The sequence below is a fragment of the Podarcis raffonei genome, chromosome 5 (assembly GCF_027172205.1).
Source record: "Podarcis raffonei isolate rPodRaf1 chromosome 5, rPodRaf1.pri, whole genome shotgun sequence".
Taxonomy (NCBI): Eukaryota; Metazoa; Chordata; class Lepidosauria; order Squamata; family Lacertidae; genus Podarcis; species Podarcis raffonei.
Window position 1 is genome coordinate 5,326,076 of NC_070606.1, and position 27,160 is coordinate 5,353,235.

General features: G+C 40.7%; 1 protein-coding gene across 1 annotated transcript in view; it reads right to left on the bottom strand.

Moving 5' to 3' along the window:
- Positions 1-27,160, bottom strand: part of PCLO (piccolo presynaptic cytomatrix protein) — a 204,764-nt gene that overhangs the window by 117,161 nt on the left and 60,443 nt on the right. The window contains exon 3 of the mRNA XM_053387679.1: positions 1,283-2,806. Coding sequence (XP_053243654.1) covers positions 1,283-2,806 — 1,524 coding nt within the window. The remainder of the gene's footprint in view (positions 1-1,282; positions 2,807-27,160) is intronic.

Below are 27,160 nucleotides of genomic sequence, written 5' to 3' on the forward strand. Positions count from 1 at the left end.
ATATGAGCGCACACACATATTAAGATTCAGATCCAACTAATTAAATAATAGCATCACTCATCCAAAATAATGTTAATATCTATTATGATCATGATAAAAATGGTCAATTAACAGAAACAGTTTAACAGTTAGGTTAAAGTGCTAAACTAGAAGTGGAGAAATATACTAATTCTCTTATCCAACAATTTTAATCACAAAAATGCCACTTGAAATAAGACTTTTTCAATTAAATGTAATTGTGCTCCGTTCAATAATTCAACTGAAATTCATTCTGACAAGCTTTTATGCAGTGCAAATAGGGGGGAAATTATTATCAAGAAAATTTGGTGATGAACACAAATTTGGATAGTTTTAAAAGGGGGTTGGACAAATTCATGAAAAGATCATCTATTTTCGACAACCTTGGTGGGAGAATGAAAATTAAATATGGAAGATTTGCTATGATTATAGGCATCTTTTCCCCAAAACCTATTTTACTTATTGTGCTGTTGTTTTTGATAGGCTAGGATTTGGACCCTCATGATTGCAGGAGGAAACTGATATCCATTGCCCCTGGAGCATTAAAATGATATTTCTCAGCATTTGGGAGGGCGATGGGTTTGTTTGTTTTTTAGCTCCTCTTACAACATTGTGGAAATGGATTGGAAATGTATGGATTCCAACTCAAACTTATTCATAGGTTGTGATATGTAGCCAAAACCCTGTTCACCAAACCCTGAAACCTTTTAGCATACCATGAAGCTCTCCTGTGCTATATCAAATGAATCTACAGCACCTCAACGACCAGTTACAGATAATTTAAAGGAAGTCTTTTATCACACTTGACAGTGTTATTAACATCACAGAGACTCTTCTCTTAATATTTCATAATTTGTAGGAAACAACAGTTTTGAAAGTAAGTATAGGCATGAATGCATGAACTTATTAATGAAATTGGGCAAGTTTTGTTCATTTCAGTATACACAAACCTACCAAAACCAAATCTGCATGGACCTGCCACCAATTTATGACTTGCTTTAGTCATTCTATGTCAGTAAAAACCGTGGTGTGAATTAAAGTTAGTCATTCAAAACAAATTGGGTGCACTTCAGGAAAAGTTAAAGCGCTTTAAATTTCTATTTATTTCAGTTGGAGAGTGAGGCATAAATGCTGGACATTTCTCTCACTGAGATAAATGGAAATTAAAATGCTGAAACTTGCATAGGCTGTGATCACTGTTTCTAGGATCTGGACCCACGTCATTCAATGAAGGAAGAGTTGGGAAGGAAAGTTAAACACTCACTGCTTTCTCCCTCAGTGCTTCCACATGATCAGGCTTTGGCAAAGGTACTGGCTGAGCAGAGATTTCTTCTTTTTGAGATTTCTGAGCTTTAGATATGGTTTCTGGAAGAGTCATCACTGAATCCTCTTTTTTTACCTCCTCCTGTTTCACTGTTTCTTTTTGTACCTTGGCTTCTAGTTTTGCTTCAGAAAACTGCTCTTCTACCACAGCCATGACTGGTTTATGTTTGGGCTCAGGAAAAGGGGGTGTCTCTTGTGAGGGTAGAGACCTGGTGTCACCTTCCAGGGTTTCTGTCAATTGTGTTTGATCGTTACTTGACTTGGAAGAAGCTGGATCCCTCTGAGGTGTTTCTATCAGTTTTCTCTGCTGAAGTTCCACACCATCCCTTTGAATCTGCTCAGCAGAGGCTGTCTTCACTATCTCCCCCTGAGATAAAGCTGAGTTTTCCTGCTGAATTTGATCAGCGGATGGAACTTTGGCCAGTTTTGCTTGCTGGAATTTTGGATCAGCTCTTTTAATTGTCTCATCTGAGGGTACTTTTGTCAACTTTTCTTGCTCAAGCTTTGCATCTTCCTTTTGGATTTCCTTCCGGATCTGATCAGCAGATGGTGTTTTTGCCAACTTTGCTTGCTGAATCTTGGGATCCTCCTTCCGGATCTGATCAGCAGATGGTGTTTTTGCCAACTTCACTTGCTGGATCTTGGGATCCTCCTTCCGGATCTGATCAGCAGATGGTGTTTTTGCCAACTTCACTTGCTGGATCTTGGGATCCTCCTTCCGAATCTGATCAGCAGATGGTGTTTTTGTCAATTTCACCTGCTGGATCTTTGGGTCCTCCTTCCGAATCTGATCAGCAGATGGTGTTTTTGTCAATTTCACTTGCTGGATCTTTGGGTCCTCCTTCCGAATCTGATCAGCAGATGGTGTTTTTGTCAATTTCGCTTGCTGGATCTTGGGGTCTTCCTTCTGAATTTGCTCAGCTGATACAGTCTTGCCCAATTTTACCTGCTGAAGCTCTGGGTCTTCCTTCTGAATTTTATCAGATATTTTCCCCAGCTCCTTTGGCTCTTCCTTTTGAATGTCTTCTGAGATCTTATCGGCAGATGGCTTTGTGGTTAGTTTTGGCTCTTCTTTGGGAATTTGATCAGCCAATTTTTCCTTCTGAATTTTTGAATCTTCCTTTGAAGTGCTTTGAACAATTTTATCAGTTGATGCCAATTTTTCTTGTTGAACTTTTGAATCTTCCCTTTGTGTACCTTCCTGGATTTTATCAGATGAAACTGCCTTTGCCAATTTGCCCTGTTGAAGTTTTGAATCTTCCTTCTGAATTCCCATTCCTCCTCTTGGCTTTTCCAGCATTTGAGCTGAAGTCTTCTGCTCAACAGGTTTAGCCTGGCTTTGAGGAGCAGTTGATGGCTTGGGTGATGATTTTGAAAGTACAGGAGGTGTTATTTTATCCATATCCCCAAGCTGTCCTGATAATGCTCTTTGTGTCTGGCAGTTTAAGCACAGCCATTCTTGTACCTATAATATAAAAATAGCATTACATTAATAAAGGATATATGCTGTGTTAAAATATCAATATTAAAGCAATGTTAAATATTAAACACCACCCTGACTTTACAAACTTTTGGCTGCGACACTAAATATACAATGGGTTGTATCAAACTAAGTCATACTCAATGTATACCTATTGAAATCATTGGTTTAAATTAGTCATGTTTAACTTAAATTGAACGGATTTAAATGGGCCTAATCCAAGTATGAGTTAAACTGCAATCCTAACCCCACTTACCTGGGAGTAAGCACCGCTGATTTCAACAGAACTTACTTTTGAGTGGACATGGTTAGGATTGTATCAGTTGGATAAAACCAATAAATATTGTAAATCATTGGAGATATTGTCCACAGAACCATGGCTACCATTTTAGTAGCATAAACTAGGAGTGTCCAGAGATTAAAGAGTTGTAGTTGATTAACTACCTGTATTGAAACGGACTATATAACTAAATATATTCACAAAAAGGCAAACTCTACAGAGATCTTTTCAAAGATATTGAAAACAGAGTGAAATTTAATAAATTTATTTATTAAATAAATTTTAATAGGATTTAATAAATTAAAGCACCACTCCTTGTTAGGGCAGGCAAAAATTATTATTTTCATTCTTCTTACTTGGTTCAAAATGGTTTTAAACAAGGGTACCATTCAATCTCTGTCCTGCTGATTAAAATTTGCTCCCACTGATTAATCAACTACCAGTTCAACATACAGACTTAAGAGAATTCTTTGCTTAACAGACATGACAAATTTACAGATAGGTAGCCGTGTTGGTCTGCCATAGTCAAAACAAAAATTTTTTCCCCTTCCAGTAGCACCTTAAAGACCAACTAAGTTAGTTCTTGGTATGAGCTTTCGTGTGCATGCACACTTCTTCAGATACACTGAGACAGAAGTTGCCAGATCCTTCTATATAGTGAGAACACCTCTAGTCACTTCTATATAGAGAGAACACCTCTAGTCATCACATCACATACAGCTCCCAAGTCATCACATACAGCTCCCAAGTTAAAACAGTACAACGCATCATCAGAGATCTACAACCTCTCCTGGACAATGATAGTTCTCTTTCTCAAGCTCTGGGAGGAAGACCTTTCTCAAGCTCTGGGAGGAAGACCTTTCATTGCCTACAGACAGCCACCCAATCTTAAACAACTCCTAACCCACAATAATATTACAACCGGACGTAACACGGACACTGGCACCAGAGCCTGCAATAAACCCAGATGCCAACTTTGCTGCCACATACACCCGGACAACACCATTACTGGCCCCAACAACATCACACATACCATCACATACCATCTCGGGACTATTTAATTGCTCATCGTCTAACATTGTAAATGCCATCAAATGCCAACAGTGTCCTTCAGCTCTCTATATTGGACAAACAGGCCAAACCTTACGCCAAAGAATAAACGGACATAAATCGGACATCCAGAATCACAAGACAGAGAAACCAGTAGGAGAACACTCCAATCTCCCAGGACATTCTATACAAGATCTCAAAGTAGCTGTTTTACTACAAAGGAATTTCAGAAATAGACTGGAAAGAGAAGCTGCTGAATTGCAACTCATTACCAAACTTAAAACCATGGAGAGACCTGGTCTGAACAAAGACATTGGATTCTTATCTCATTATACATGACAAAGCCATTTTTCACCTTCTCACCCCTTGCTTTTTCCTGTAAGACCTATTGCAGTCGTTAAGAGTCGTCAACAGGCTCATCACAGCTATCTGCCAATCACCCATTCCCACCACCCTTCTGAGTAATACCCCTCCCCACCTTCTCACTATATAGAAGGATCTGGCAACTTCTGTTTCAGTGTATCTGAAGAAGTGTGCATGCACACGAAAGCTCACACCAAGAACTAACTTAGTTGGTCTTTAAGGTGCTACTGGAAGGAAATTTTTTTTTGTTTTGACATGACAAAGAATGTATGACATGCATCATCTGAAAACACCAACGACTGAGCTGTATAAGGAAGTATAGTTCTGAGCAGAAATCTTGTAATAAGCTTTTTTTTATTAATTTAATACCTAGAATAAAATCCAACTGCTAATAGATATTCACAAGGCCGCCGACCCTGGCTAAAATAATTAGGGATAAAAGCTCTTTTAAAGAGCACTGGAAAATATAACTCACTGCATGCTGTGTGTTGTTGTACTGTAGTTTTAACTCTTACACACAAATCACCAAAGTCTGCAATTTCAGAACTATTTTTTGTGGAATGTAATATTTTTTAATTTCAATTTTTGGACAAAATTAAAGAGAACAGTAATGATTACTTTCTGAAAGTTTTCAATGTTTTTGGGATACATTAAGTCAACAGTCTGAGGAATGACCCAGCCAATTTCTACCTTGTAAGATGTGCAACTTATTTCAATGCAAGAATGAGGCACATCTGTTGCTAAAAAAGTAAGAGGACGTTCAAAAGTCAACAGATGCACATACTTAACTCTCTCCACTGAAATAAGTGGGAGCTAAAAATGCTTAGCTTTCGCTTCATTATGCCCTGATTTCTGTGGTAAGTCTCTACCATGTTATAGCAGCATCCTTGAATGTTGGGAAGCAAGGAAACCTTTCATAGAATCATAGATAGAATCATAGAATTGTAGAGTTGGGAGGAATTCCGGTGGTCATCTAGCCCAGTGCCATGCAACACCGCCCCCAAAAAATCTCCTCACAGTTTGCAGTCCTGCTAAGCCAAAAATCTGCAGGACATGGAACAACTTAATGCAGTCCTCCTAGGTGATTTCCAGTAGGGACCAGAGAAGGGAATTCCACCAGTTCCTATAGAATATGCATGCCATAAACACCACAGTCCTCAGAAAGGAGCAGTGCTCTGAAGAGATACTGAATAATACTGCCTTTTTAATATAATCAGAAAATCATAGTGTTGGAAGTGGCCACAATGGTCATCTAATCTAACCCCCCTGCAATGCAGGAATCTTTCACTCAACATGGGACTCAAACCCACAATCCTGAGATTAAGGCTGGATCTATATATAAAAACCGCTATGGGGGGGGGGGGAAGCAATCTGCCATTGACTTTGGATTCTGCTCTACAGCGCCATCTGTGTCGCATTTTTATAACACATTTTAACGTTACAAATTGACCTGTGTAGCTGAGTCCTAAGAGGCTCATGCTCTACCAACATAGCAAAACTAGAGCTTACATACAATAATTAAGTTGTCTCTTTCTTACTGAAAGCTAGTTTTGTGAAGCTACGAAAGGAATGAGAGGAACCGCAAACAGAGTCCCTCTTCAAAGATCGATAGAAAAAGTCCCGCCCCATTGTTTCTATCTCTTCCTTCCACATGCAGACTTGAACAAAGGCATTTCTGTAGCAAAATTTATAATCTACTTGGGGTGAGGTGGGGACATGAAGCAAAGCCCAGCAGTCATAATCCCAATCAGCTCAAAATCCACTTTCCTCAGGCAAAATTCACCTGCCCAATAACATGGCGCCTACTCACAACTGTCTCTAAATGAAATCATATTAGATTTCTTGCACTTGCCCAAACTGCGATTCCAGAAAGCACCAGCTACAAATATAAATGCATTCTCCCTACCTTTCCAATCAAATCTGAAAAAGGATCCCAACTTCACCATTGGTTTAAGTTGGGGCTGGAAAGTAAAGTTACCTTTCCCCAGTTAACAGGCTATACAGTGGTACCTCGGGTTCCATACGCTTCAGGTTCCATACGCTTCAGGTTACAGACCCCGCTAACCCAGAAATAGTACTTCAGGTTAAGAACTTTGCTTCAGGATGAGAACAGAAATCGTGCAGTGGCAGCAGGAGGCCCCATTAGCTAAAGTGGTGCTTCAGGTTAAGAACAGGTTCAGGTTCAGTACGGACCTCCGGAACGAATTAAGTACTTAACCCGAGGTACCACTGTATATCCCTACAGATAGGCATTGTTTTGCAGGTTAGCCAAGTATAGATAAGAAGTCTGAGCTCTTCAGTAATCCCAATAAGCGGAATTCCATTTTATAGCTCTTATTTTTAAACACAACTTTTCAGTAAAGTGCATATGTAAGGTCTGTGCTTATACAGCTCTGCTTTAGAGTCTCTGTTGTACAGTTTTCTACAGCGGGTTTTCCAGTGAAGAAACAAATGTAAAATCCTTTTTTCCCAATGTGCACAGGTTTTTAAAAAGTGCCTTGTCAGTGCATGTTAGGTTTTGAGAACTGCGTGCTCATTTGAAGCCTGTAAAGTAAAAGAAAGATTCTATGAACCTTATTATGTCATCAGCCTCTAGGCTGTTGGTTCCCTGTCAGAATAGTTTTCTGTAAAATTGAATTTTGTACCGTGAAGTCATATGCCTCAGCTTTAGCCTTGTCTTCTCCTCAGTTAACCTCATGCCCTGAATACAAGCTTCTTCCTGGGGCCATCTTTTCAGTTTGCCTGCAACCCATATTTATTAGGGCCCTAGAAATGGGCATTCAGCCCCACCCCTGGTAAACACTAATGTTCTCTGCAACAGTATTGTAAGAAATCCAGTAGCCAATTTGATTATTTCAAATCAACATGCCACATTCAGCCCCTCTCACCTTGGCCTCCCTGCCCTCTAGCCTCCCTGATTTCTAGATGTGGAGGAGCAGAAGAAACACTGATGGAAGCAGTAACTTGGAGAAAGAGCGGATGTGACCAAGTGGTTTGGCGCTATTTAATTTTGGTATGATTTCCTTATATATTCCAGTTTTTTTTGGGGGGGGGGAGTTGCTCTATTTCACACTACTTGTCCTTGGTTAATCTCTGCTCCTCTTGCTAACACTGCTATTCTTCCAAATATCACAACCACATCTCTGCAAGCCTGATTTGCATTTTCAAAACAATATGAGAACTGAAGCACAGCCATCTTTCAGAATTCTCTGAATTTTCAAATGCAATTCTTTTGCCAAGTGTACAAAACATGAATAAAAATGCAAATATTGGTGAAAATAACATACAAAAATGCATTATTTTAGGGGAAATATTGTTGCAAATATTTCAGCGAGCGGAGAAGTGGTGCCAGTGGCAAACCTGAGATCCTGAGGTCCTCTATTTCACTTCATTTTGTGGAGTGTTCCTGTAATTCCCATCTAAGAATGCTGAAGGCATAGTTTGAAAATGATGGATGGCGAAACCTTTCAAAAACATGATTAGGTAGGTAAGTGTTTAAAAAATACACTTGCAGGCCATGATCTCTTTTGCATTATTATAGCATTTATTATTAATAATATTAATTGTGCACAATGGGAATTGAAAATATAATATTAAAATCAGTATTAAAAATGTAATCAAAATTACATGTAACCAGGAGTACTTCTTGCAATGGACACAGTGGCCTGGTTTCATACAACGCGATATACCAAAGTTTGGTTTGCCATGGCCGTGCAAAGGTGTGGCTCTTGTATTTGCTTTTCTCCTCCCTGGTTCTGTTTATTGCTGCCTGTGTTGAGCTAAGCAAAGGTTGGCCATAGTCTTGCAGCTAAGTGTCATCCTTACTAACTATGAGTGGTAGCCTAAGTTGGTTCTTGGCTACTGACCATGGTTAGCAAGGAGACAGCTTAACCACAAATGAGTCCCAGTTTGGACAGCACACTCAGCCAAACCTTGTGCTTGGCAGAGCAGTTGAAAAGAGCCCAGACATTTGCACAGCCACAGGAAGCCAGAGTTTGGCTTACTGTGTCACATGAACCAGGCTGGTGATTTTTTTAAAGTCAAAGTTGTGATTCGCATGATTCAGCAAAAGATTAAGGTTTCAAACGCCAAATATTGTGAGAGATACAGCTGAAGGTGTTCTCTGCTATTGGCTCATGTTGAAAATAGGTCAAGATCTGACTTCGTGTTAGCAAGAGTTCATTGTGATAGTACTATCCATCGTGAAAACCAGGAATTCGCATTTCAGATTTCCCATGCTTCACGTTCTCTAAATTAAAGATCTGCCTTTTGTATTCACAGTCTTAACATGTCTTTTCTATGAAAATAATTGATTATAAGTAGTGAAAAGGATGCTGCATGTTACCAGAGCAGAAAGAAAATAATCTCAGTAATCATATTTGGTGTGCAGCTGATAGCAACATGGTCACATGGCCTGTTGTTGCTATGGCACTATACCTTCCCCAGGTTCTTTTAAGCAGGCTCCCAATTAGCTGACTGAAAGAATCTGCATTTACTTACATTCATAACAAATGAACATGCCAGGAAAGCTTAATTAAATGGGCAGTATATGACCTCCCATTCATATTATTATTGTCTTGAATTGATAGTCACCATTGTGTCTAACCGTCTCATTTTAACCCTACAGCAATGAGGAAACACCGGGTTGCATTCATTTGGAAACTAATCCAATGATTTTCAATTACCATTTATACCAATTTTGAACAATCATGCATTATTCTAATCTAAATCTTTCAACTAGCCTTTTGCTCTCTCGCACACGTCATCTTTTGGCTTTCATCAGTACTGCAAATGATCTCCACTCTCATTTAACCCACCTCTGATCTTCCACAATCCTTCGAAATACTCTTGTCTCATTACTACTGTACCTTTTCCAGTAGGCACATTAAAACAAATTCACAGAGGTGAGGGGCTGCGGAAGGCTGATTGAAGCTGCTGGAGACTACAGGAAGCATTAGGGAGACCTGAACCTTGAATGCTGCAGCTCCAGCCTCTGGAAACTGTGTGGCGTGGACAACGCAGCAGATATAAAATGATTCTGTTCCTGCAGGCCACATCAAGAAGGGATATCATTCATCAGTTCTACCAGCCCCTTGTATACCTGACCTCCAAGAAGTCCTGGAGCCGGTATAAGTGTAATGTAAGCTTACACTTATACCGAAAACAGAGACTGAAAAGACACAGCTCAAAAATTACCGCCCCATATCGCTGCTTAATGTGGATTATAAAATTTTTGCAGACATTCTGGCTAAAAGATTAAAAAAGGTGTTAGTAGAAGAAATTCATAAAGACCAAGCGGGCTTTCTCCCGGGCAGACATTTGTCTGATAACACGAGGAATATAATTAATATTCTAGAAAAACGACAAGTGAATATCAATACTAAGGCAGTTTTGATATTTGTGGATGCAGAGAAAGCCTTTGACAATATTTCTTGGAGTTTTATGAAAAAGAATGTACAGGGGATGGGGGTAGGTCAAGGTTTTGAAAATGGTATAGGTGCAATTTATTCAGAACAAAAGGCAAAATTAATTGTGAACAATGTAGTGACAGAAGAGTTTAAGATTGAGAAAGGGACACGACAAGGCTGCCCAATTTCTCCATTGCTCTTTATATCGGTCCTTGAGGTTTTGTTAAACATGATTAGAAAGGACCAAGAGGTTAAAGGTATACAAGTGGGAGCTAAACAGTACAAACTGAAAGCATTTGCTGATGACTTAGTATTGACTTTACAGGAGCCAGAATCTAGTACCAAAAGGGTACTGGAATTGATTCAAGAATTTGGACAGGTTGCAGGTTTTAAATTGAATAAGATGAAGACTAAAGTTTTAGAGAAAAATCTAACTGTGAATGAAAGAGAGAAGTTTCAGGAGGAGACAGGACTAACATTGGTTAAGAAAGTGAAATACTTAGGGGTTAACATGACTGCCAAAAATGTGAATTTATTTAAGGATAATTATGAAAAATGTTGGATCGAAGTGAAAAAGGACTTAGAAATATGGACAAATTTGAAGTTATCATTGTTAGGCCGAATTGCCGTGATAAAAATGAATGTGTTGCCAAGGATGTTGTTTTTGTTTCAAACATTGCAAATTTTGGATAAGATGGACTGTTTCAAGAAGTGGCAGAAAGATATTTCCAGATTTGTCTGGCAGGGCAAGAAGCCTCGAATAAAATTTAAGATATTAACTGATGCTAAAGAAAGAGGTGGATTTGCCCTGCCAGACCTTAAACTTTATTATGAATCAGCTGCTTTTTGCTGGCTGAGAGAATGGTTGCTTCTTGAAAACACTGACGTGCTGGATTTAGAAGGTTTCAATAATGCATTTGGTTGGCATGCATATCTGTGGTACGATAAGGTAAAGGCACATAAAGCGTTCAAAAATCATATTGTTAGAAAAGCATTGTTTAATGTTTGGATAAGATATAAGGATTTGTTAGAAAAGAAAACCCCAAGATGGTTGTCACCAATGGAAGCGAAGGCACAGAAAAAACTCAATATGGAGGCCAAATGGCCGAAATATTGGAAAATTTTGGAACAAGACGGAGACAGAATAAAACTGCAGAGCTTTGAAAAACTGAAAAATAAAGTGCGAGATTGGCTCCATTATTATCAAATAATGGAGGCATACAATTTGGACAAAAAAGTTGGTTTCTAGGTGGACAAATCAAAATTGGAAACAGAATTGTTAGATTCAAAAATTAAGAATTTGTCAAGAATGTATAACTTGCTGTTGAAATGGAACACTCAGGATGAAACGGTAAAATCAGCTATGATTAAATGGGCACAAGATGTTGGACATAACATAATGATGGCTGACTGGGAACAGTTATGGACCACAGGTATGAAATTTACGGCATGTAATGCCTTAAGAGAAAATTTAATGAAAATGATTTATAGGTGGTACATGACACCAGTCAAGCTTGCAAACATTTACCATTTGCCCGATAATAAATGTTGGAAATGTAATGAGACTGAAGGTACATTCTTTCACCTTTGGTGGACGTGCCCAAGGATTAAGACATTCTGGGAGATGATTTATAATGAAATGAAAAAGGTATTTAAATATACCTTCCTGAAGAAACCAGAGGCCTTTCTCCTGGGCATGGTCGGCCAATTGGTCCACAGTAGATACAAGGAGTGCTTTCAGACAGGTGTTTATTGTGGGATTGGTGCTCCTCATGCATGTACATTTTTCACAATGTCTACACAATGTCATTGGCCACAAAATGCAAAGCTGCGATTCCTAATACAATTTCTTTTCAAAAACTAAGGTAATTCACTGATGAAAAATCCAGCTGGTTTAAGTCTTTCTTACATTGGGTTAAGCGCTGCACAGCCAGCAGGTGCCGAAATACATGTCCCATAGGCTCCCCACTCCTGCTCTAGGATCATCACCAAACTAAATGTCAGCTTGTCGAGTTTCACCAAAATCTTTTGCATGAAATTGGTATCTAATGCAGCAGAATTCAGGAAAAAAGGCGGACTTTTCACATTATTAATGCAGAACTCAAAGTGAGCCAATTACTCTAATGACTTGCTGGGGTGAGGCAATTCCATATAACCAAAGAATAAAATAACAAGTATAAAAAAGAAGCTAGATTTGACCTTGGGTTTTATTTTTTCATCCATCACTAAAATGGTGTTATTAGCTCCTCAGTATCAACAAAATGCACAGCATTTAAAATCAACGGGTAATGAGTTTGCTGAAAGAAATTAGAATTAAAAAGGAAAGGAAGAAAGAAAGAAAGAAAGAAAGAAAGACTTCTATACCTCTGTGCTGCAATAAGCAATTTGTTTTATATAACTTGTCAGCAGTAACTATAGTAACAAAATAATTTAAGAAAGTACACATCTGCAGCATTGCCTAATCTGCTGTTAAAGCTTTCTCTTGGAAAGATGAAACCTCTCATAAGTTTCATTGGGTTTTTGGGGGGAGGGGATATAGGCAAGCAATTTCAAAAAGCAACCAGTTAATCCTACTGGTGGCATTTATGTGATACCCTGGAAGCATGCAGGGCTGTTTCTGAGCTTCTGGATGGGAGCTACATGGGCAGGGATGTTATCTGCATGAACTAGTGCCTCTATGTGTAGGCTGTGCATGCAGTAGCAACAATTTCAACAATCATAGCAGCTTGAAAAAATATACAGTGTTGAGGGGAGAATGGGCTACCCCAATTTGTGAGATTCATGAGCCCTGTTGAGATATGTGGTGATGATGCTTGATACTAATGTGAGTTCTTCAGAACTTCCATTTGCTCCCATTGCGTACATGGGGCTTTCAGGAAGAGGGGCCCAGTTCTAAGCAATCTTGATTGAGTAAGAATGTGCATCTCTGCCCACGGAGCCAGGGAAACCATATGTTGTAAGATAAATTTAACAGTCTCCTCTACAAGATGTCACTTAAAATTGCCTGAGATGATTCCAAAGCATTCTAGCCCTGCTCCAGCACTCTGGTGCACACACACACACATGCACACACGCACACACGCGCGCACACACACACACACACACACACACACACAGAGGGAGCTTTTCGCACTAGCAGGGCTGCTGTGTCTTGGAAAGCTCATTACTGAATATAGGACTACCTCTACTTTTTCTGGCCTGGAAGTGAATGGGCTGGACTTGTTTGCACAAAGCTTTCTGCACCTTATGATTACGAATCAATTTCTGTATACTTAATGCCAAAATAGGCTTCTAAGTGGTTCACAGAATATGAAAACCAATTACACAACACTGTTAAAAAAATATACCATAATTATACAATGACACCATAATTAAAGAACACAATAAAGCAATTCCATTAAAATATTAAATATAAACATCCATAATTAAAATATGCAACAAAACAATCCCATTAAAACACAGCAGTAAAAACAGGAAACTCAGGTGAAGACACCTGCATAAATATTTACGGGAGTCTCCTGAAGAGTTTTCCCCACTTTGGGATGACAACTGCCCTGTGGCCAGGATTAGGTGGGGTTTTTGTCCGTCTTCTGCAGCCTCTTCAGACTGGTTGACAGAGCAAGGAGAGTCCCCTCAACCCCAACGAAGAGCTCAGCTTCTGTCCACAACCCCACTCACAGCTATTATGACCAGAGAAGTACCCCTGGTCCGATGCCTGCTCCCTTCTAGATGGGACATAAAGGTAAAGGTAAAGGGGACCCCTGACCATTAGGTCCAGTCGTGACCGACTCTGGGGTTGCGGCGCTCATCTTGCTTTATTAGCCAAGGGAGCTGGCGTACAGCCTCCGGGTCATGTGGCCAGCATGACTAAGCTGCTTCTGGCGAACCAGAGCAGCACACAGAAACACCGTTTACCTTCCTGCCAGAGCGGTACCTATTTATCTACTTGCACTTTGACGAGCTTTCGAACTGCTAGGTTGGCAGGAGCAGGGACCGAGCAACGGGAGCTCACCCCGTCGCGGGGATTCGAACCGCCGACCTTCTGATCGGCAAGTCATAGGCTCTGTGGTTTGACCCACAGTGCCACCCGTGTCCCTGGATGGGACATACCTCTCTGCAAAATTCTGAAAATGATTACACTTGTGAAATGCTTTTTTAAAAAAATCTTGCCACATTCTGGTGTTGATGTTGGGCTTTAGGGCAGCCTGCCATGAATAAAATGACACAAATAATACATCTTTTATTTAATGCAAAGTACTCTGAATGTTTTTTTGTAAAGAATAGCATGGTACAAATGAGTAAGTTAACCTTACTAAACTAAATTTGAATATTATTGATCATTTATTGTCACCAGATGGCGGAAATGTATATAAAATGGTACTTAGGGATGAGTGAGTCATTGTATGAGCACTTCACTCCCCCCCCCCCGCTTTTGGTTGTAAAGCCTAGAAAATGTGCCTCCTTCCTTACATTTCCACTCCATCACATAATTATGTATCCAGGCAGTAGCTTTCTTCATCTGTATGCTTGCAGTTGTTTCTGACCCTTTGTTTCCACCTCTAGTATACTCAGAAAACACTTTCTGTAGCCCACGGCTTCTCCATGCAAAGAAGCTTTTTTGTTAGCTTTCCCCCAAACTCTCAGCATCCTGATTATTATTCACTGCCTCCCACCTGAGGCCAAGGTTGTGATATGAAGGAAGCTAATAACCTCTGTTTAGTCCTCTTAGTAATCCTCCCAAGTGTTTGTTCCTGAAGCTGATGGCACCCAAACTTAAGATTCAGCTGAACGAAGTGTGATTGAATAGTGTCAGTTACTACTAGGGCGTAGCACATTGTTACACATCACCCAATCTCTGAGCAGTGCAAGATTCTAGGGGTTCCAGGAACAGGGTTTGTGTTTCCATTTGGGAAAATGAGACACAGTGGAGATTGCTGGGTCTTTATGGTATATGGTTTATTTACACACATATATATACAAACTGAGCCTACGATGGAGGGGTTCACAGCATTAGCAACCCAAGAGGTTCCAGCTCCGTCCTTGCTCTGCAGTTTGCCTTCCTAGGTCATATAACACCCAGCTTACTCTCAGCACACTAATATAAGTGCTGGCTTTTTCTAAGGCAGGGAGAGACCCCATTCCTTTCATCCTCTGTTGTGTAAATGACCCATTACCCCAGGCTTAATACCACAAAGGAAACTAGTCTGACTCATTTAACACTTATCTCATGTTGATTCCTTAGGATTGTCATTGTCTAATACTCACCTTAGTAAGTTTGCCTGGCTAAGTTACACACATGTTAATTCCAAGGAATTAAAAGCATCTAACACACAGCCCAAATACACACATGGGTCTAGCTACCGCCTCACATCACTTCTGATGCCCCAAGCCGTAATTAAATTCTAGAACCTACAAACCTATAACAGTATAATGAAAAAGAAATAAGTCAACCTATTGCTTTCCCCTCCCTCTGAGCTTTTCCATGGCATCTCTTTCACCTGGTCTGATAAATCTGTTTTGGAGAAGGTAGAGAGAGGAGCAAAACATCTGAAACAAGATCACCACTAAGTTGCATCAAATCAGTAGATATTGATCTGTTCTCTTCTCTCTCTCTCTCTCTCTCTCTGTGTGTGCGTGTGTGCGTGCATGCATGCATGCATGTGTGTGTGTGTGTATGTAACATTTTGGAGGAACATTTTTAAAAATGTAACATGGAAAAATTGGGAGGCAAGTACCTTGGTTTGCAAACAGTCTGGTTTGGATACGTTTTGGATTACAAACACATCAAACCCGGAAGTGCGTGTCCCGGTTCGCAACCTTTTTTTGGATTACAACCCTTTTTTTTTGGATTACAAACAAAAAATTTTTGGAGGCCCTATTGGCGAAAGCGCGCCTTGGGTTACAACCTGTTTGGGTTTACAAACGGACCTCCAGAACAGATTATGCTTGTAAACCAAGGTACCACTGTACACGATTCTCCTTAGTCTATGCGCTCAGTAGCTATTTTGGCTGCCTTGTCCTATTATATTATTCTTGCCTAAAATGCATTATATAAATTACATTTTCAGATGTGCTTTCCTGGGAAAGATGAATTATCAAATTACATTATATAAAGACAGGCATGGCCATGATGAAACATGAGAGCTTGGATGATTGAAGCTGCAGGAAGTTCAGCGTACCATATATTAAATGATGCAGACCTAGAGAACCTGGAAGATGGAATCCGAGAACAATGGTAACATTTTGGAGCTCAGAAAAACAGTTCAACACACCCTTTTTACCTAGAGCTGAAGCTTCCTAGAGGTGCATAAGTTCCATGAGTTCCAAGAATGGCCTAAAGGCACAGGAAGACAATCCCATCTCTGAATTTAATAATGCTTGTACCAGAACCGTATTTGGAAGGAAGACTGCTCTAAACACATCTGTACTTGACTCTGAACTCCTGGGAGGTAGTACAACAATTCAGGAAAGGGATATGTTATAGGACTTCTAGAACTGTGCTGTAAATCTGCTCCTGAGTAGCCCAGTTACAACATCTGGATTTATCTGGGTTCTGAACATCCCGGCTAGGTCTAAATAGGGGAAACACATCACTAGAAACTCTGAATTCAAGTGGTGTGTAGTAAGATTTTAAGAATGAATGTAACATTTAAGAATTTGCATAGTGGTTGCATAACTGAGCTAATAATTTTGAATATAAGTGATACTGATCACAAGCGGTTGCTGGTTAAATGATATGAATTCCCCTGGACATGCTCTTGCACTCTACTTAATCCTAAATCCTGAAGCCAAAACATGCTAAATAATCCTGTTTTCACTTTGCTCCTTCCTGTACAAGATTCAGTTTTTAAAAAAATAGGGTTTCATGAGGTATTTTTTTTTTAATGTTGTGAGTGTGTGTCTTAATTACAGTGCTGATGTACAGCGCCTTTCCCTTCTGTCACTCTCTTCTTGTACCACGCCATGCAATTTTCGCAATAGTTTTTGCAGTTTCACAAGAAATTGCCATCTTTGACCTGGTTTGCACAAATGAACTTGATTGAGCCTCATGCGCCAATGCTCTCCTGCCCCCCCAGATCGTTCTTCACCGTATCCTAAGTAATGGAACTAAATGGACAGACTCAGGATCTAGAAGGGGAACAGGAAGTGTTAGGACAGGAAATCTGAACACTCTCCCTCATGGCAGCTTAGTAAGAGCATACTTTGTGGGCACACCAAGAACAGAATATGGACCTTACCTCTGAGCAGACTGGTGGGAGCACCCCTAGAACTGAACCTAGACTAACTTACCTCTAGTTTAAAGTCTACAAGTACTTTCTGCTAATAAAACATCCATTGTGAGCCTGAGATTGGAAGCCAGAGTAGAACCTCCAGGTTTGATCCTGACTTGTTTCAATGGAACATAATTTACACTGCCCACAGTTCCTGGTTCGGATGTAACAACAATCTGTGGGGAGTTTAAACTAGAACATGGATGCTTCTGGTGTCCTCTTCTGATCCATACTGGGAATAGGAGGCTGAAGCAGAACACCAAACCATCACTTGGCATCACACCCAAACCGGGCCCATTATCACTTAAGCATGTAATACGAAAATTCACATGGAAGGTACAACTTCTGAACTAGGCTTTGTCAACTGACTTGCCATTTAAATAGATCTTTATGCTGCTGCAAGATTAAAGTGGTTTATTTTGATGAATAAATCTTATCAAAGTACTATATCTTTAAGTTCTGGAATGAAGCAGCACTTGCAAATCAGCATTCAGCTGCAACTCATTTCCCTCCCTGTTTAGGAAGCTTCCGTTGGCAGTGTAACACTAATGAATTTCATCGAATAATGCAGCACATGGCACCAGTGTGGCTCTAACTTTTGAGGGGAGAGACTTCGTAGTACTTGTCTTCTATAGCTGTCCGCTGCAGCCCACACTGCCTTTGTGATTCAGTGAGATGGTCTGATTAACTTGTAAGCAGGAATAATGCCATCAGAACAGATGGGCTTTAGTGGAGGAAGCAAAAGGCCATGTGTACTATCATCTAGGGTGTTTGCTCAGAATTCAGGAACGTAGCCAGGAATGATCTGCATTGTGCAGGCCATCCAGAAATACATGCGCCCCTGTGGCCAAGAGGAGATGTCACAGTTAATTTTAGTTTTTGCTGTGATTAACACTTAAAGTCACAAAGATAAACTCCATTTTGACTGCAGGTGTGACCAATCTGTGGGATGTTCTTTTTGAAGATTCAGTTACTAAAAAGGTAACGGTAAAGGGACCCCTGACTGTTAAGTCCAGTTGCGAACGACTCTGGGGTTGCGGTGCTCATCTCGCTTTACTGGCTGAGAGAGCCGGCATTTGTCCGCAGACAGTTTTTCCGGGTCATGTGGCCAGCATGACTAAGCCGCTTCTGGCGAAACCAGAGCAGCGCACAGAAACGCCATTTACCTTCCCACTGGAGTGGTACCTATTGCACTTTGACATAGAAATCTTTTCAAAGTACTATATCTTTAAGTTCTGGAATGAAGCAGCATTTGCAAATCCACTTGCACTTTGACGTGCTTTTGAACTGCTAGGTTGGCAGGAGCTGGGACCGAACAATAGGAGCTCACCCCGTTGCCTACCTTCTGATCAGCAAGCCCTAGGCTCAGTGGTTTAGACCACAGGCCACCTGCGTTACTATAACCCCCAAAATATTGCTATGAAATGAGAGGTTTGATCTATGTTGCATTTAATTCTACATGGATCTTCAGAAACACACCTTAGTACTTCTTAAGAGTTTAATTTTTCCTCTTCACTTCCCTCATGACTAGAGATGGAAGATAAATTCAAATAAGTTTGCATTTAAAAGCAGACTTAGCTGATTCAAACTCTTTGAAGCAATAGGTAAAAAGACACACAACCAATCCTTTGAAATTTGCGCTTCTCTGAGTTTTAAAATGCAATTCTCCACCCAAGAAATATGTACAAAAAGTACATAAACTAGGGTAAAGTCCATATAATTGCATATAATAGAAAATATAACATACAACAATGCATTACATTAGAGAAATCTGCGTACAAAAAGGCAGTGCTTTTTTATTAAAAAATGTTTAGGGGTACAAATGAGGACAAACTTAGATTCACAAAATGTTTAGAGGTGTGCATGCCTCTGCATCCCCCCAGAAAAAAAGCACTGCAAAAAAAGAGGCCAAATGCTGGTGAATTTTCATGAGGACATTTTTTTTCGGGGGGGGATCATAAATTTATGTGGAAATGTGGGGAGCTCAACTTAAGAATGGATAAATGAGAAACTAAGAAAAATGAAAAACGATCTATTCACTTATCCCCCTATCTGTGACAATTAGGGAGACCTCGTTTTTCAAAAGTAAAAAATGTATATTTTCACATATCATTTCAGAAATCTTTTAGCAGCCAGGGGCTCTATTTAATCCTCCAAATTATTTATTTGTGAGCAAAGCCTTCACCAACAGATGATAGATTTGTATTTTGGGTACATTTGTTATGTTGAATTAATTTTGTCACCAGTGGCTATTTCTATTTCCCCATTGTCTTTGTTGGTTTCTGGTTGTTTTTCATTGTTAGTTACACATGCATTTCATGTTTTGTTAGCAGTACATTTTAAAAGTGCTGTGCTTATGAGTGGTATTTGCTTTATCTATTTCTTCTGGTGAATTAAAACAAAGCTACAACCCTCAATCAATAAACACAAACAGCCATTAAAAACACAACTAAGAGGGAAACAATGGTGTAAACCTAGGCTTTTTGAAGTTTAATTGTTATTTCAGGGGTGCATTTGTAAAAGTGGGTCATAGCAGGGACCTTTTTCTTTAAAAACAAACTAACATGAAAAACCAGGAAGAGACCAAAGGAGAAGAAATACAAATGGAAAGCGAGAGAAATGAATGAAGGCATTGTCAAATAAAACCAAAAATACCACAGCAAAGCAGGTTTCATTAATGCCTATCAGTACAGGAGGTACAAGTAACCCTACACTCATTAGCATTTCCCAAGGTGTGACTGGGAGAGAACCTGGGATTCCTTTCTCACGTAAACAGGTTATAAAGGGAGACTGCTGATTTGAGAAACCAAAAAGGTGAAGAGTCAGCCTTACACGTATCTAAGAGAGAGGCAAAAAACCCACCACCTGACTCACTGCTTGTGGTTTGCTTGGCAGAAACTGACCATGAGCATTGGCTTGTATGCAAAACAGAAACAGTAAAACAGGAAAGCGCCATTTCACATGACAGGAAGCCATACGGTCTGCAATTCTATGCGCATTTTAAAGGACGTTGTAACCGATCATGAGTTTCTGGTTAATTTACTTACATAATATAACTAAGTATCTGTGCCTTGTTAACATCTTTAAAAAATGTATATCCCAAAAAATGTATGTCCACGTATCTAGAAATGCAAGGTGCAGAAGTGGTCCTAGCATTTTAGGTATCATGCTATTGGATTTTAAAGGTTTTAAAAAAGATTTTCTTAAAAAAAGATTTTTAAATAAATAAGTCAAATTCAGATCAGTAAAACACATACAAATATATTCAACCCCAAATATGTATTTTTCACATAACTTATTTCACATTTTCTATAAATACATTTTATCCACCAGGAAAGTTTCAGCTGCCTGGAGAATGATCTACGTATATACTAATTCCCTACAGAGGAGACCCTACAGAGGTCTTTCAGTCCATATAATGAATAAACCAATCTCTTATACCAGCACTCATGAGTTCAGTGCACCTGGAAAGGGTTCTAGCACCTCAGCATTTTATTTAAAAGCAGTCCCAACACTAGTTCAAATGAAAAAGAAACATACTCTGTAAATAATAATAATGCAATGAAAATGCAAAGCAACTATCTAGCATATTCCATAACTTTCACCACTAGTCCGAGTAAACAAACAAATTAGGACTGTTTACTGTGTCTGCTTACCCTGAACTTAAGGAGCAGTTAGTTGTCACAAGTTGCTAAAAGCTTCTAGTATTTACTGCATACAAAAGAAGAGCCTTAGTTTAAATTCTTTCAGGTGGATGTCATGAACTGTGAACACCCTTTACTCACAACCCTTCATTATACTGCCATGCATGCAGACTGGTTAAATAATGGTACAAGAATCCACGTTTTTGGTTAATGCTTCTGAACAGAGTGAGTATGGTCCTCTATTGATTTTATAATCTTCAGAAGTATTATTAGAATTGCTAATTATAAGTATACATAGTGTTTAGAAGCCTCTGCACATGGGGACAGCATTTATAGCCTCTGATAGACTTGTCCCCCATGAATTTGTCTAGATCAGAGGTTGTCAACCTGGTCCCTACTGTCCACTAGTGGGCGTTTCAGAATTCTAGGTGGGCGGTAGGGGGTTCTACGGCACAAGCTGATTCCTCCTTCCATCGAGCACTGCTGGGCATAGCTGTCAACCGTCCCTTATTTGGCAGGAAACTCCCTTATCCCAGCGCCGTGTCCCGCTGCTGTCCCTTACTGATGATGTCCCTTAATTTTCCCAGTTTTCAGAGGAAGCAGCTCCTCTCCCTCCCTCCCTCCCAGCCAGGGAGGAGGGAGGCTCCAACTGTGTTGCTTAGCTGCGTTGCTCACCCAATAAGGAGTCTATGAACAACTGGGGGGTGGAGCTTGCATGCCTTGTGCCAATCAAATCGGCCGCATTGCCTGGGGACTCGCTTTGCTCAGCGCTTCCCAGCGGAGAGGTGACAGTGGTTTTCCTTGCTGCATCCCCTTTGCCGGGTTGCTGCGCTGTGGGAACCACCACTTGAGGCTTCGTTTGGCTGCTGGCTGGGCTTTCTGCCTTTGGCTTGGAGGGGCTCAGAAGTTGAACATACCTGTGCTTGGAAAATCGCTTATTTTGGCTGCTGATTCCTTATTTTCGAGGCTTTAGTGGGTGATAGGTATAAAAAGGTTGACTACCCCTGGTCTAAAGCCTAAAGATGATAGTCCTAATTGATAATGGAGGATAGGCCTTAAATGGTCACAGTTTGTGATCTAGCAATAGGCCTTATGAAACAACACCAACAATAAAAGATTGGCAGACACTTATGATAGAGTATTTCCAACTGCCAAAGCTGATGGGAAAAGTCAGGGGAGTTTTAAACCAGAAAACATACGGAGAATGGAAAATATTTAAAGAATATATAAGATTATATTGCAAAAATGACACCATCTTAGCAGAATTGGAATGATACTTGCGAATAATAGATAAATGATATAAACATTATAGTGGAATGTATGAAAAAGGACGCAGGTGGCGCTGTGGGTAAAACCTCAGTGCCTAGGACTTGCCGATCGCAAGGTCGGCGGTTCAAATCCCCGTGGCGGGGTGAGCTCCCGTCTTTCGGTCCCGGCTCCTGCCCACCTAGCAGATCGAAAGCACCCCTAAGTGCAAGTAGATAAATAGGTACCGCTTTATAGCGGGAAGGTAAACAGCCGTTGGAAGTTTTTTGCAAAAAATTTTTATTTGATAGATATAAGGTCGTATAAATCTTTGGTCTCCCCCCCCCCTTTATCATTTTTTTGTCTTTGTTTCAAAATTTTCCTTCCCCCCTTTCTTTTTTTTTTGTGTATTTAAATCTGAAATACTGTGGTGTTTGCCCTTCTAGGTGTGTGACATCATACTGGGTTCAGAAGGAAAGGGTTAACTAATTATAAAATGACTAACCTATAGGAACCCAAGGGGAGAAGTTAGAGTTGGAGTTGTTAAGAAGTCAGTCTGGAGTTAGAGAAGAGAGAGGGAGGATAAGTCTGTGGGTTGGGCTAGTCTGATGTGAGAGAGTGAGAGAATCTGTTAAGAGGAGCCAGTCAAACAGTTGAGATAATCAGTCAGAAGGTATTAGGAAGGCATAGGCCGGTAAAGAAACTAAGGTTAAGAAACTGACAAGAAAATTAACTGAGAAACCATAAACTTGTTAATGCTTATAAAATAAACTTGTTTATTTGGTTTAATTTTAACAACTGTCTGGACTCAGTGTGTACCTGAGAGTAACGGGCTGGTGGCGGCGGGGAAGCGATCACAGTGTTGGCACAGGGATCAATAGACCGTCAAACGTCCAGGGACCCTGTGTGATTGCCACACTTACCTTCGTTGTATGTTTGTATCTTTGTATTTTAAACCAATAAAGATTTAATAATAATAAAAGCAATAGGCCTTATCCGGGAATTCTGTTTCCTTGCATTTAAATGCGCACATAAGGGAGTCTGGAGGGACAGTGACTATTTCTGACCCCGGTGGCCCATTCACAGCTCTCCACGAGACTGAGGGCAAAGTTCTGAAGCAGGAACCACTTCTGCCCTTGTGCATTTTCAAATTGTGCACGTGCGGAGCCTTCACAAGTAAAGGGCATGCCCTGCTTGAGACAAATTTGTGGAAGGCTATGAAGGAGCCAAGGGACACGGGTGGCACTGTGGGTTAAACCACAGAGCCTAGGACTTGCCGATCAGAAGGTTGGCGGTTCGAATCCCCGCAACGGGGTGAGTTCCCATTGCTCGGTCCCTGCTCCTGCCAACCTAGCAGTTGCAAAGCACGTCAAAGTGCAAGTAGATAAATAGGTACTGCTCTGGCGGGAAGGTAAACGGCGTTTCCGTGCGCTGCTCTGGTTTGCCAGAAGCGGCTTAGTCATGCTGGCCACATGACCCGGAAGCTGTACACCGGCTCCCTCGGCCAATAAAGTGAGATGAGGGACGCAACCCGAGAGTTGGTCACGACTGGCCTAATGGTCAGGGGTCCCTTTACCTTTATGAAGGAGCCAAAGATGATGTGTCAGAGGAGATGGGGCTTGGCTCTCCCTCGTGTTGAGTGTTTACATGTGGTAAAATGGAACATCCATAAAAGGCTTAAATCTGCCTGGAATGTGCATTTCTCAGTCCTCCTTCCCTCCATGATTTACTTTCTACAAGTATTTTCTCTGCTCTAGTACACTCTGTTGCATTTCTCTCTTTAGTTCTGCACTCCAGCTGCATAAAACCCTCCAGTTTTTTCCTCAGTAAATCAAACATTTTGCGACTGATCACGCATATGCTCAGAGACTTGATACTGATTTCGTTAAACATATTGAACTAATACCAGCTATAAAAATAACACTTGTTTTTATTCCTTGGGTAAAAGTGTATCCTGCTTGTTTTATTCCTTGGGCAAAAGTGCATCATGCCTTCCATACAGTCAGCTAACTAACTGCTGAATTTTCTTTGCCCAATTAATGAAGTATCAGGAGTCTAATTACTGAACTTACCTTCAGGACCAATTTTGAATATCACTTTGAAGTTATTGATGTTATGTGGCCTCAATTATATATTTGAAATTTTAATTTACACTGGCTGTGTAACAGTGGCGGGGGTGCCCAGCACAATACAACACACAAATGTATGTTGTTGTTGTTGTTGTTGTTGTTGTTGTTGTTGTTGTTGTTGTTGTTGTTGTTGTTGTTATTAATATGTATTTTCCCCTGATGGCACTCAAGATGGCCTACAGATAAAAACAAGAACTGCTAAACATTTTAGGTAAAGGGACCCCTGACCATTAGGTCCAGTCCTGACTGACTCTGGGGTTGCGGCGCTCATCTCGCTTTATTGGCCGAGGAAGCTGGCGAACCAGAGCAGCGCACGGAAACACCGTTTACCTTCCTGCTGGAGCAGTACCTATTTATCTACTTGCACTTTGACGTGCTTTCGAACTGCTAGGTTGGCAGGAGCAGGGACCGAGCAACGGGAGCTCACCCCGTCGTGGGGATTCGAACCGCCAACCTTCTGATCGGTATTCATATATAAAATCTGTTTCAAACATACAACCCCAACCCTTGGCATGGCAATAAATTCCGAAAAGCCTGTTGGAACAAGGTCTTCATCTGCCAGCAGAAGATAACGAAGGAGCTCTGGTTCCAGAATCTGGGAGCAGCCACAAAGAAGGCATTCTCATGAAGATCTCAAAACCAAGGTAGGTACATATGAGGGAATACGGTCTTCCTAAAGCTTGGACCTAAGCTATGCAGGGCTTTACAGGTCATAACCAGCACTTTGAATTGTGCTTGTAAATAGATAGGCTCTCTCTGCTGGCAGGACCCACTTGTGGGCGATTGCTGACACGCCAGTCCCTTTAACTCTCCCCAATTCTCCCCTCGCCCCTTTGCTTTCTCACACATTTGTTTCCCCAACCCTATACTTCCTTATGTGCTGCTTCTTCTTCCTTTGAAAAAATGGGGAGGGGCAGGGAGAGTGTTTTCGTTTTCTGATGTTTATGTTGTTGGTTTCCTTCAAATAGATTCCCTCCATATTTTAAAGAAAATGTGCTGATTTAAACATTATCTGTACTATAAAATGAACAGCTGCAACAATACAGTAAAGGTAAACAAAAATTTGTCACTTTTAGACCCCTAAGCTGTTAGCACATTGCCATTTTCGCCTCTACATAGTTCCATCCTTATTTCAGATATCACAATGTTTAGTTGGTGGTATATCACAACGTTGAAAACAAGACATCACCCAGTCCTAGTGTCTATGCATGTTGACAAATTAAAAGCGCGCACACACACATCTTTGGAAAGTGCATATACATCTCCCTTGTCTGGAAGCAATTCCCATCGAACCCACTGTGAATCTGATGAAATAGAGAAACAGATTTCGGTATCATCCACTCACTGGAAGCAACTCATTCCAAATCCCTAGATGGCCTCACTCAGCCATTTCCCAATAGGCTTTTATGAGCCTCTGGTAGACATTACAGTGTGAGGCTGTCTAAGAATGCCACCTGCCGAGTTCTGGAGAACTTTGGGTTTCACAGAATCATAGAATTGAAGAGTTGGAAGGGACCCGAGAGTCATCTAGTCCTGCCCACAGCTGTGGGGTGGGACTGGGACTCGGAGCACCAACCTTCTGGTTAACAGCCAGATGCACTAACCCAATGCAGTTGGTTTTGTTGTGTGTGTTTTTTTTGAATGTAAATGAAGCTGTTAACTTCTAAAAGAAGAAATCACCCACTGCTATGCTTCAAATAAACCAGATTTCTTTAATGTTCCACAGGAAACATTTGGGGCAGACTCACTTCTTGCTGACTGCAAATTCAATTCCCTTATGGGACAGCTGTGTATTCCTGCGTCGCAGGAGGCTGGACTAGATGATCCGCAGGGTCCCTTCCAACTTTACAATTCTATGATTCTATGGAGACATTAGAGAAATAAAGCACAGGGGTGGAGGGACAGATTGACACAACACCCTGTGGAGTCCTGATCCAACTTTGGGGTGTGTGGGTGTGCTACTTACAACACATTTAAATTCAGAAGACAGAGACCCACAAACCATTCCAATCCACCTCATCATTTGCCCCCCCCCAAAGGTCATGCACACTCCAATTTTTAACACAGATTTGAAAGGGGTGTGGATGATTCAAAGAGCTTTTGAAATGTAACACAACTGCTCTGTCAAAAAAGATTTGCACTTCTTTCTTTACTCATCTCCTTAATAAGCGTTAGTCACCCCCCTTTTTTACAATTATCATATAATCAGGTTTCCACTGATTTTCAGCTGCAGGGAAGCAGCAGACCTTTTGCAGATAGCTGCGGGGCCATTTTAATGATCAAAACCCAGAGAGATTGAGGTCAAGCTTTGAAAATTACATCAAAATGGTGCTTAACGGTTTATTTGTGAGAAGGGGCATTTCACTGGCACAGAGCTCTCATGACAGTTGCATGTATTTGAAAGGTAACAAGACCTTTAAAAGGCAGCCTTCGAGATGCGTTTTTGCATCATTTCCCCCAGCACGCTTCTATAAAAGCAGCTTGTGCCTCTGGACAGTCATTTCAACCTTGCTCACAATGTTAGCACGGCACAAATTCCGCAGAATCAAAGCACACCGCAAGTTCAAAAATGGCCCCTGTAAATTAGATTAAAGAAGTATGGGACACTTCTGCTCCTAATATTCCCTTACATTGCCTCCGTAATCATTATGCCACTGGAATGTGGGTCAGTATTACGGTTCCCTGCTTCAGGTGGGAAGCTGTGGCTGAAAGAATAGTGGCTTACTCAAGGCAATAACTATCAGTTGACGATTCGTGCCCTACTCTCAGCTGGCTCGGTCCATGCTCCATCATAATCTTCCTCATCAACATTTCATGACCTAGCAGCTCCCCACTGACTAAGAGCCACAAGGCAAACACCTTGGTACTTTCAGCATTCAGCTCACGCCCTTGCAAGGCACAGTTCTAAAGTTGGGGATGTGGGAGAACAAAGCAGTCAGGTGCCTGAGA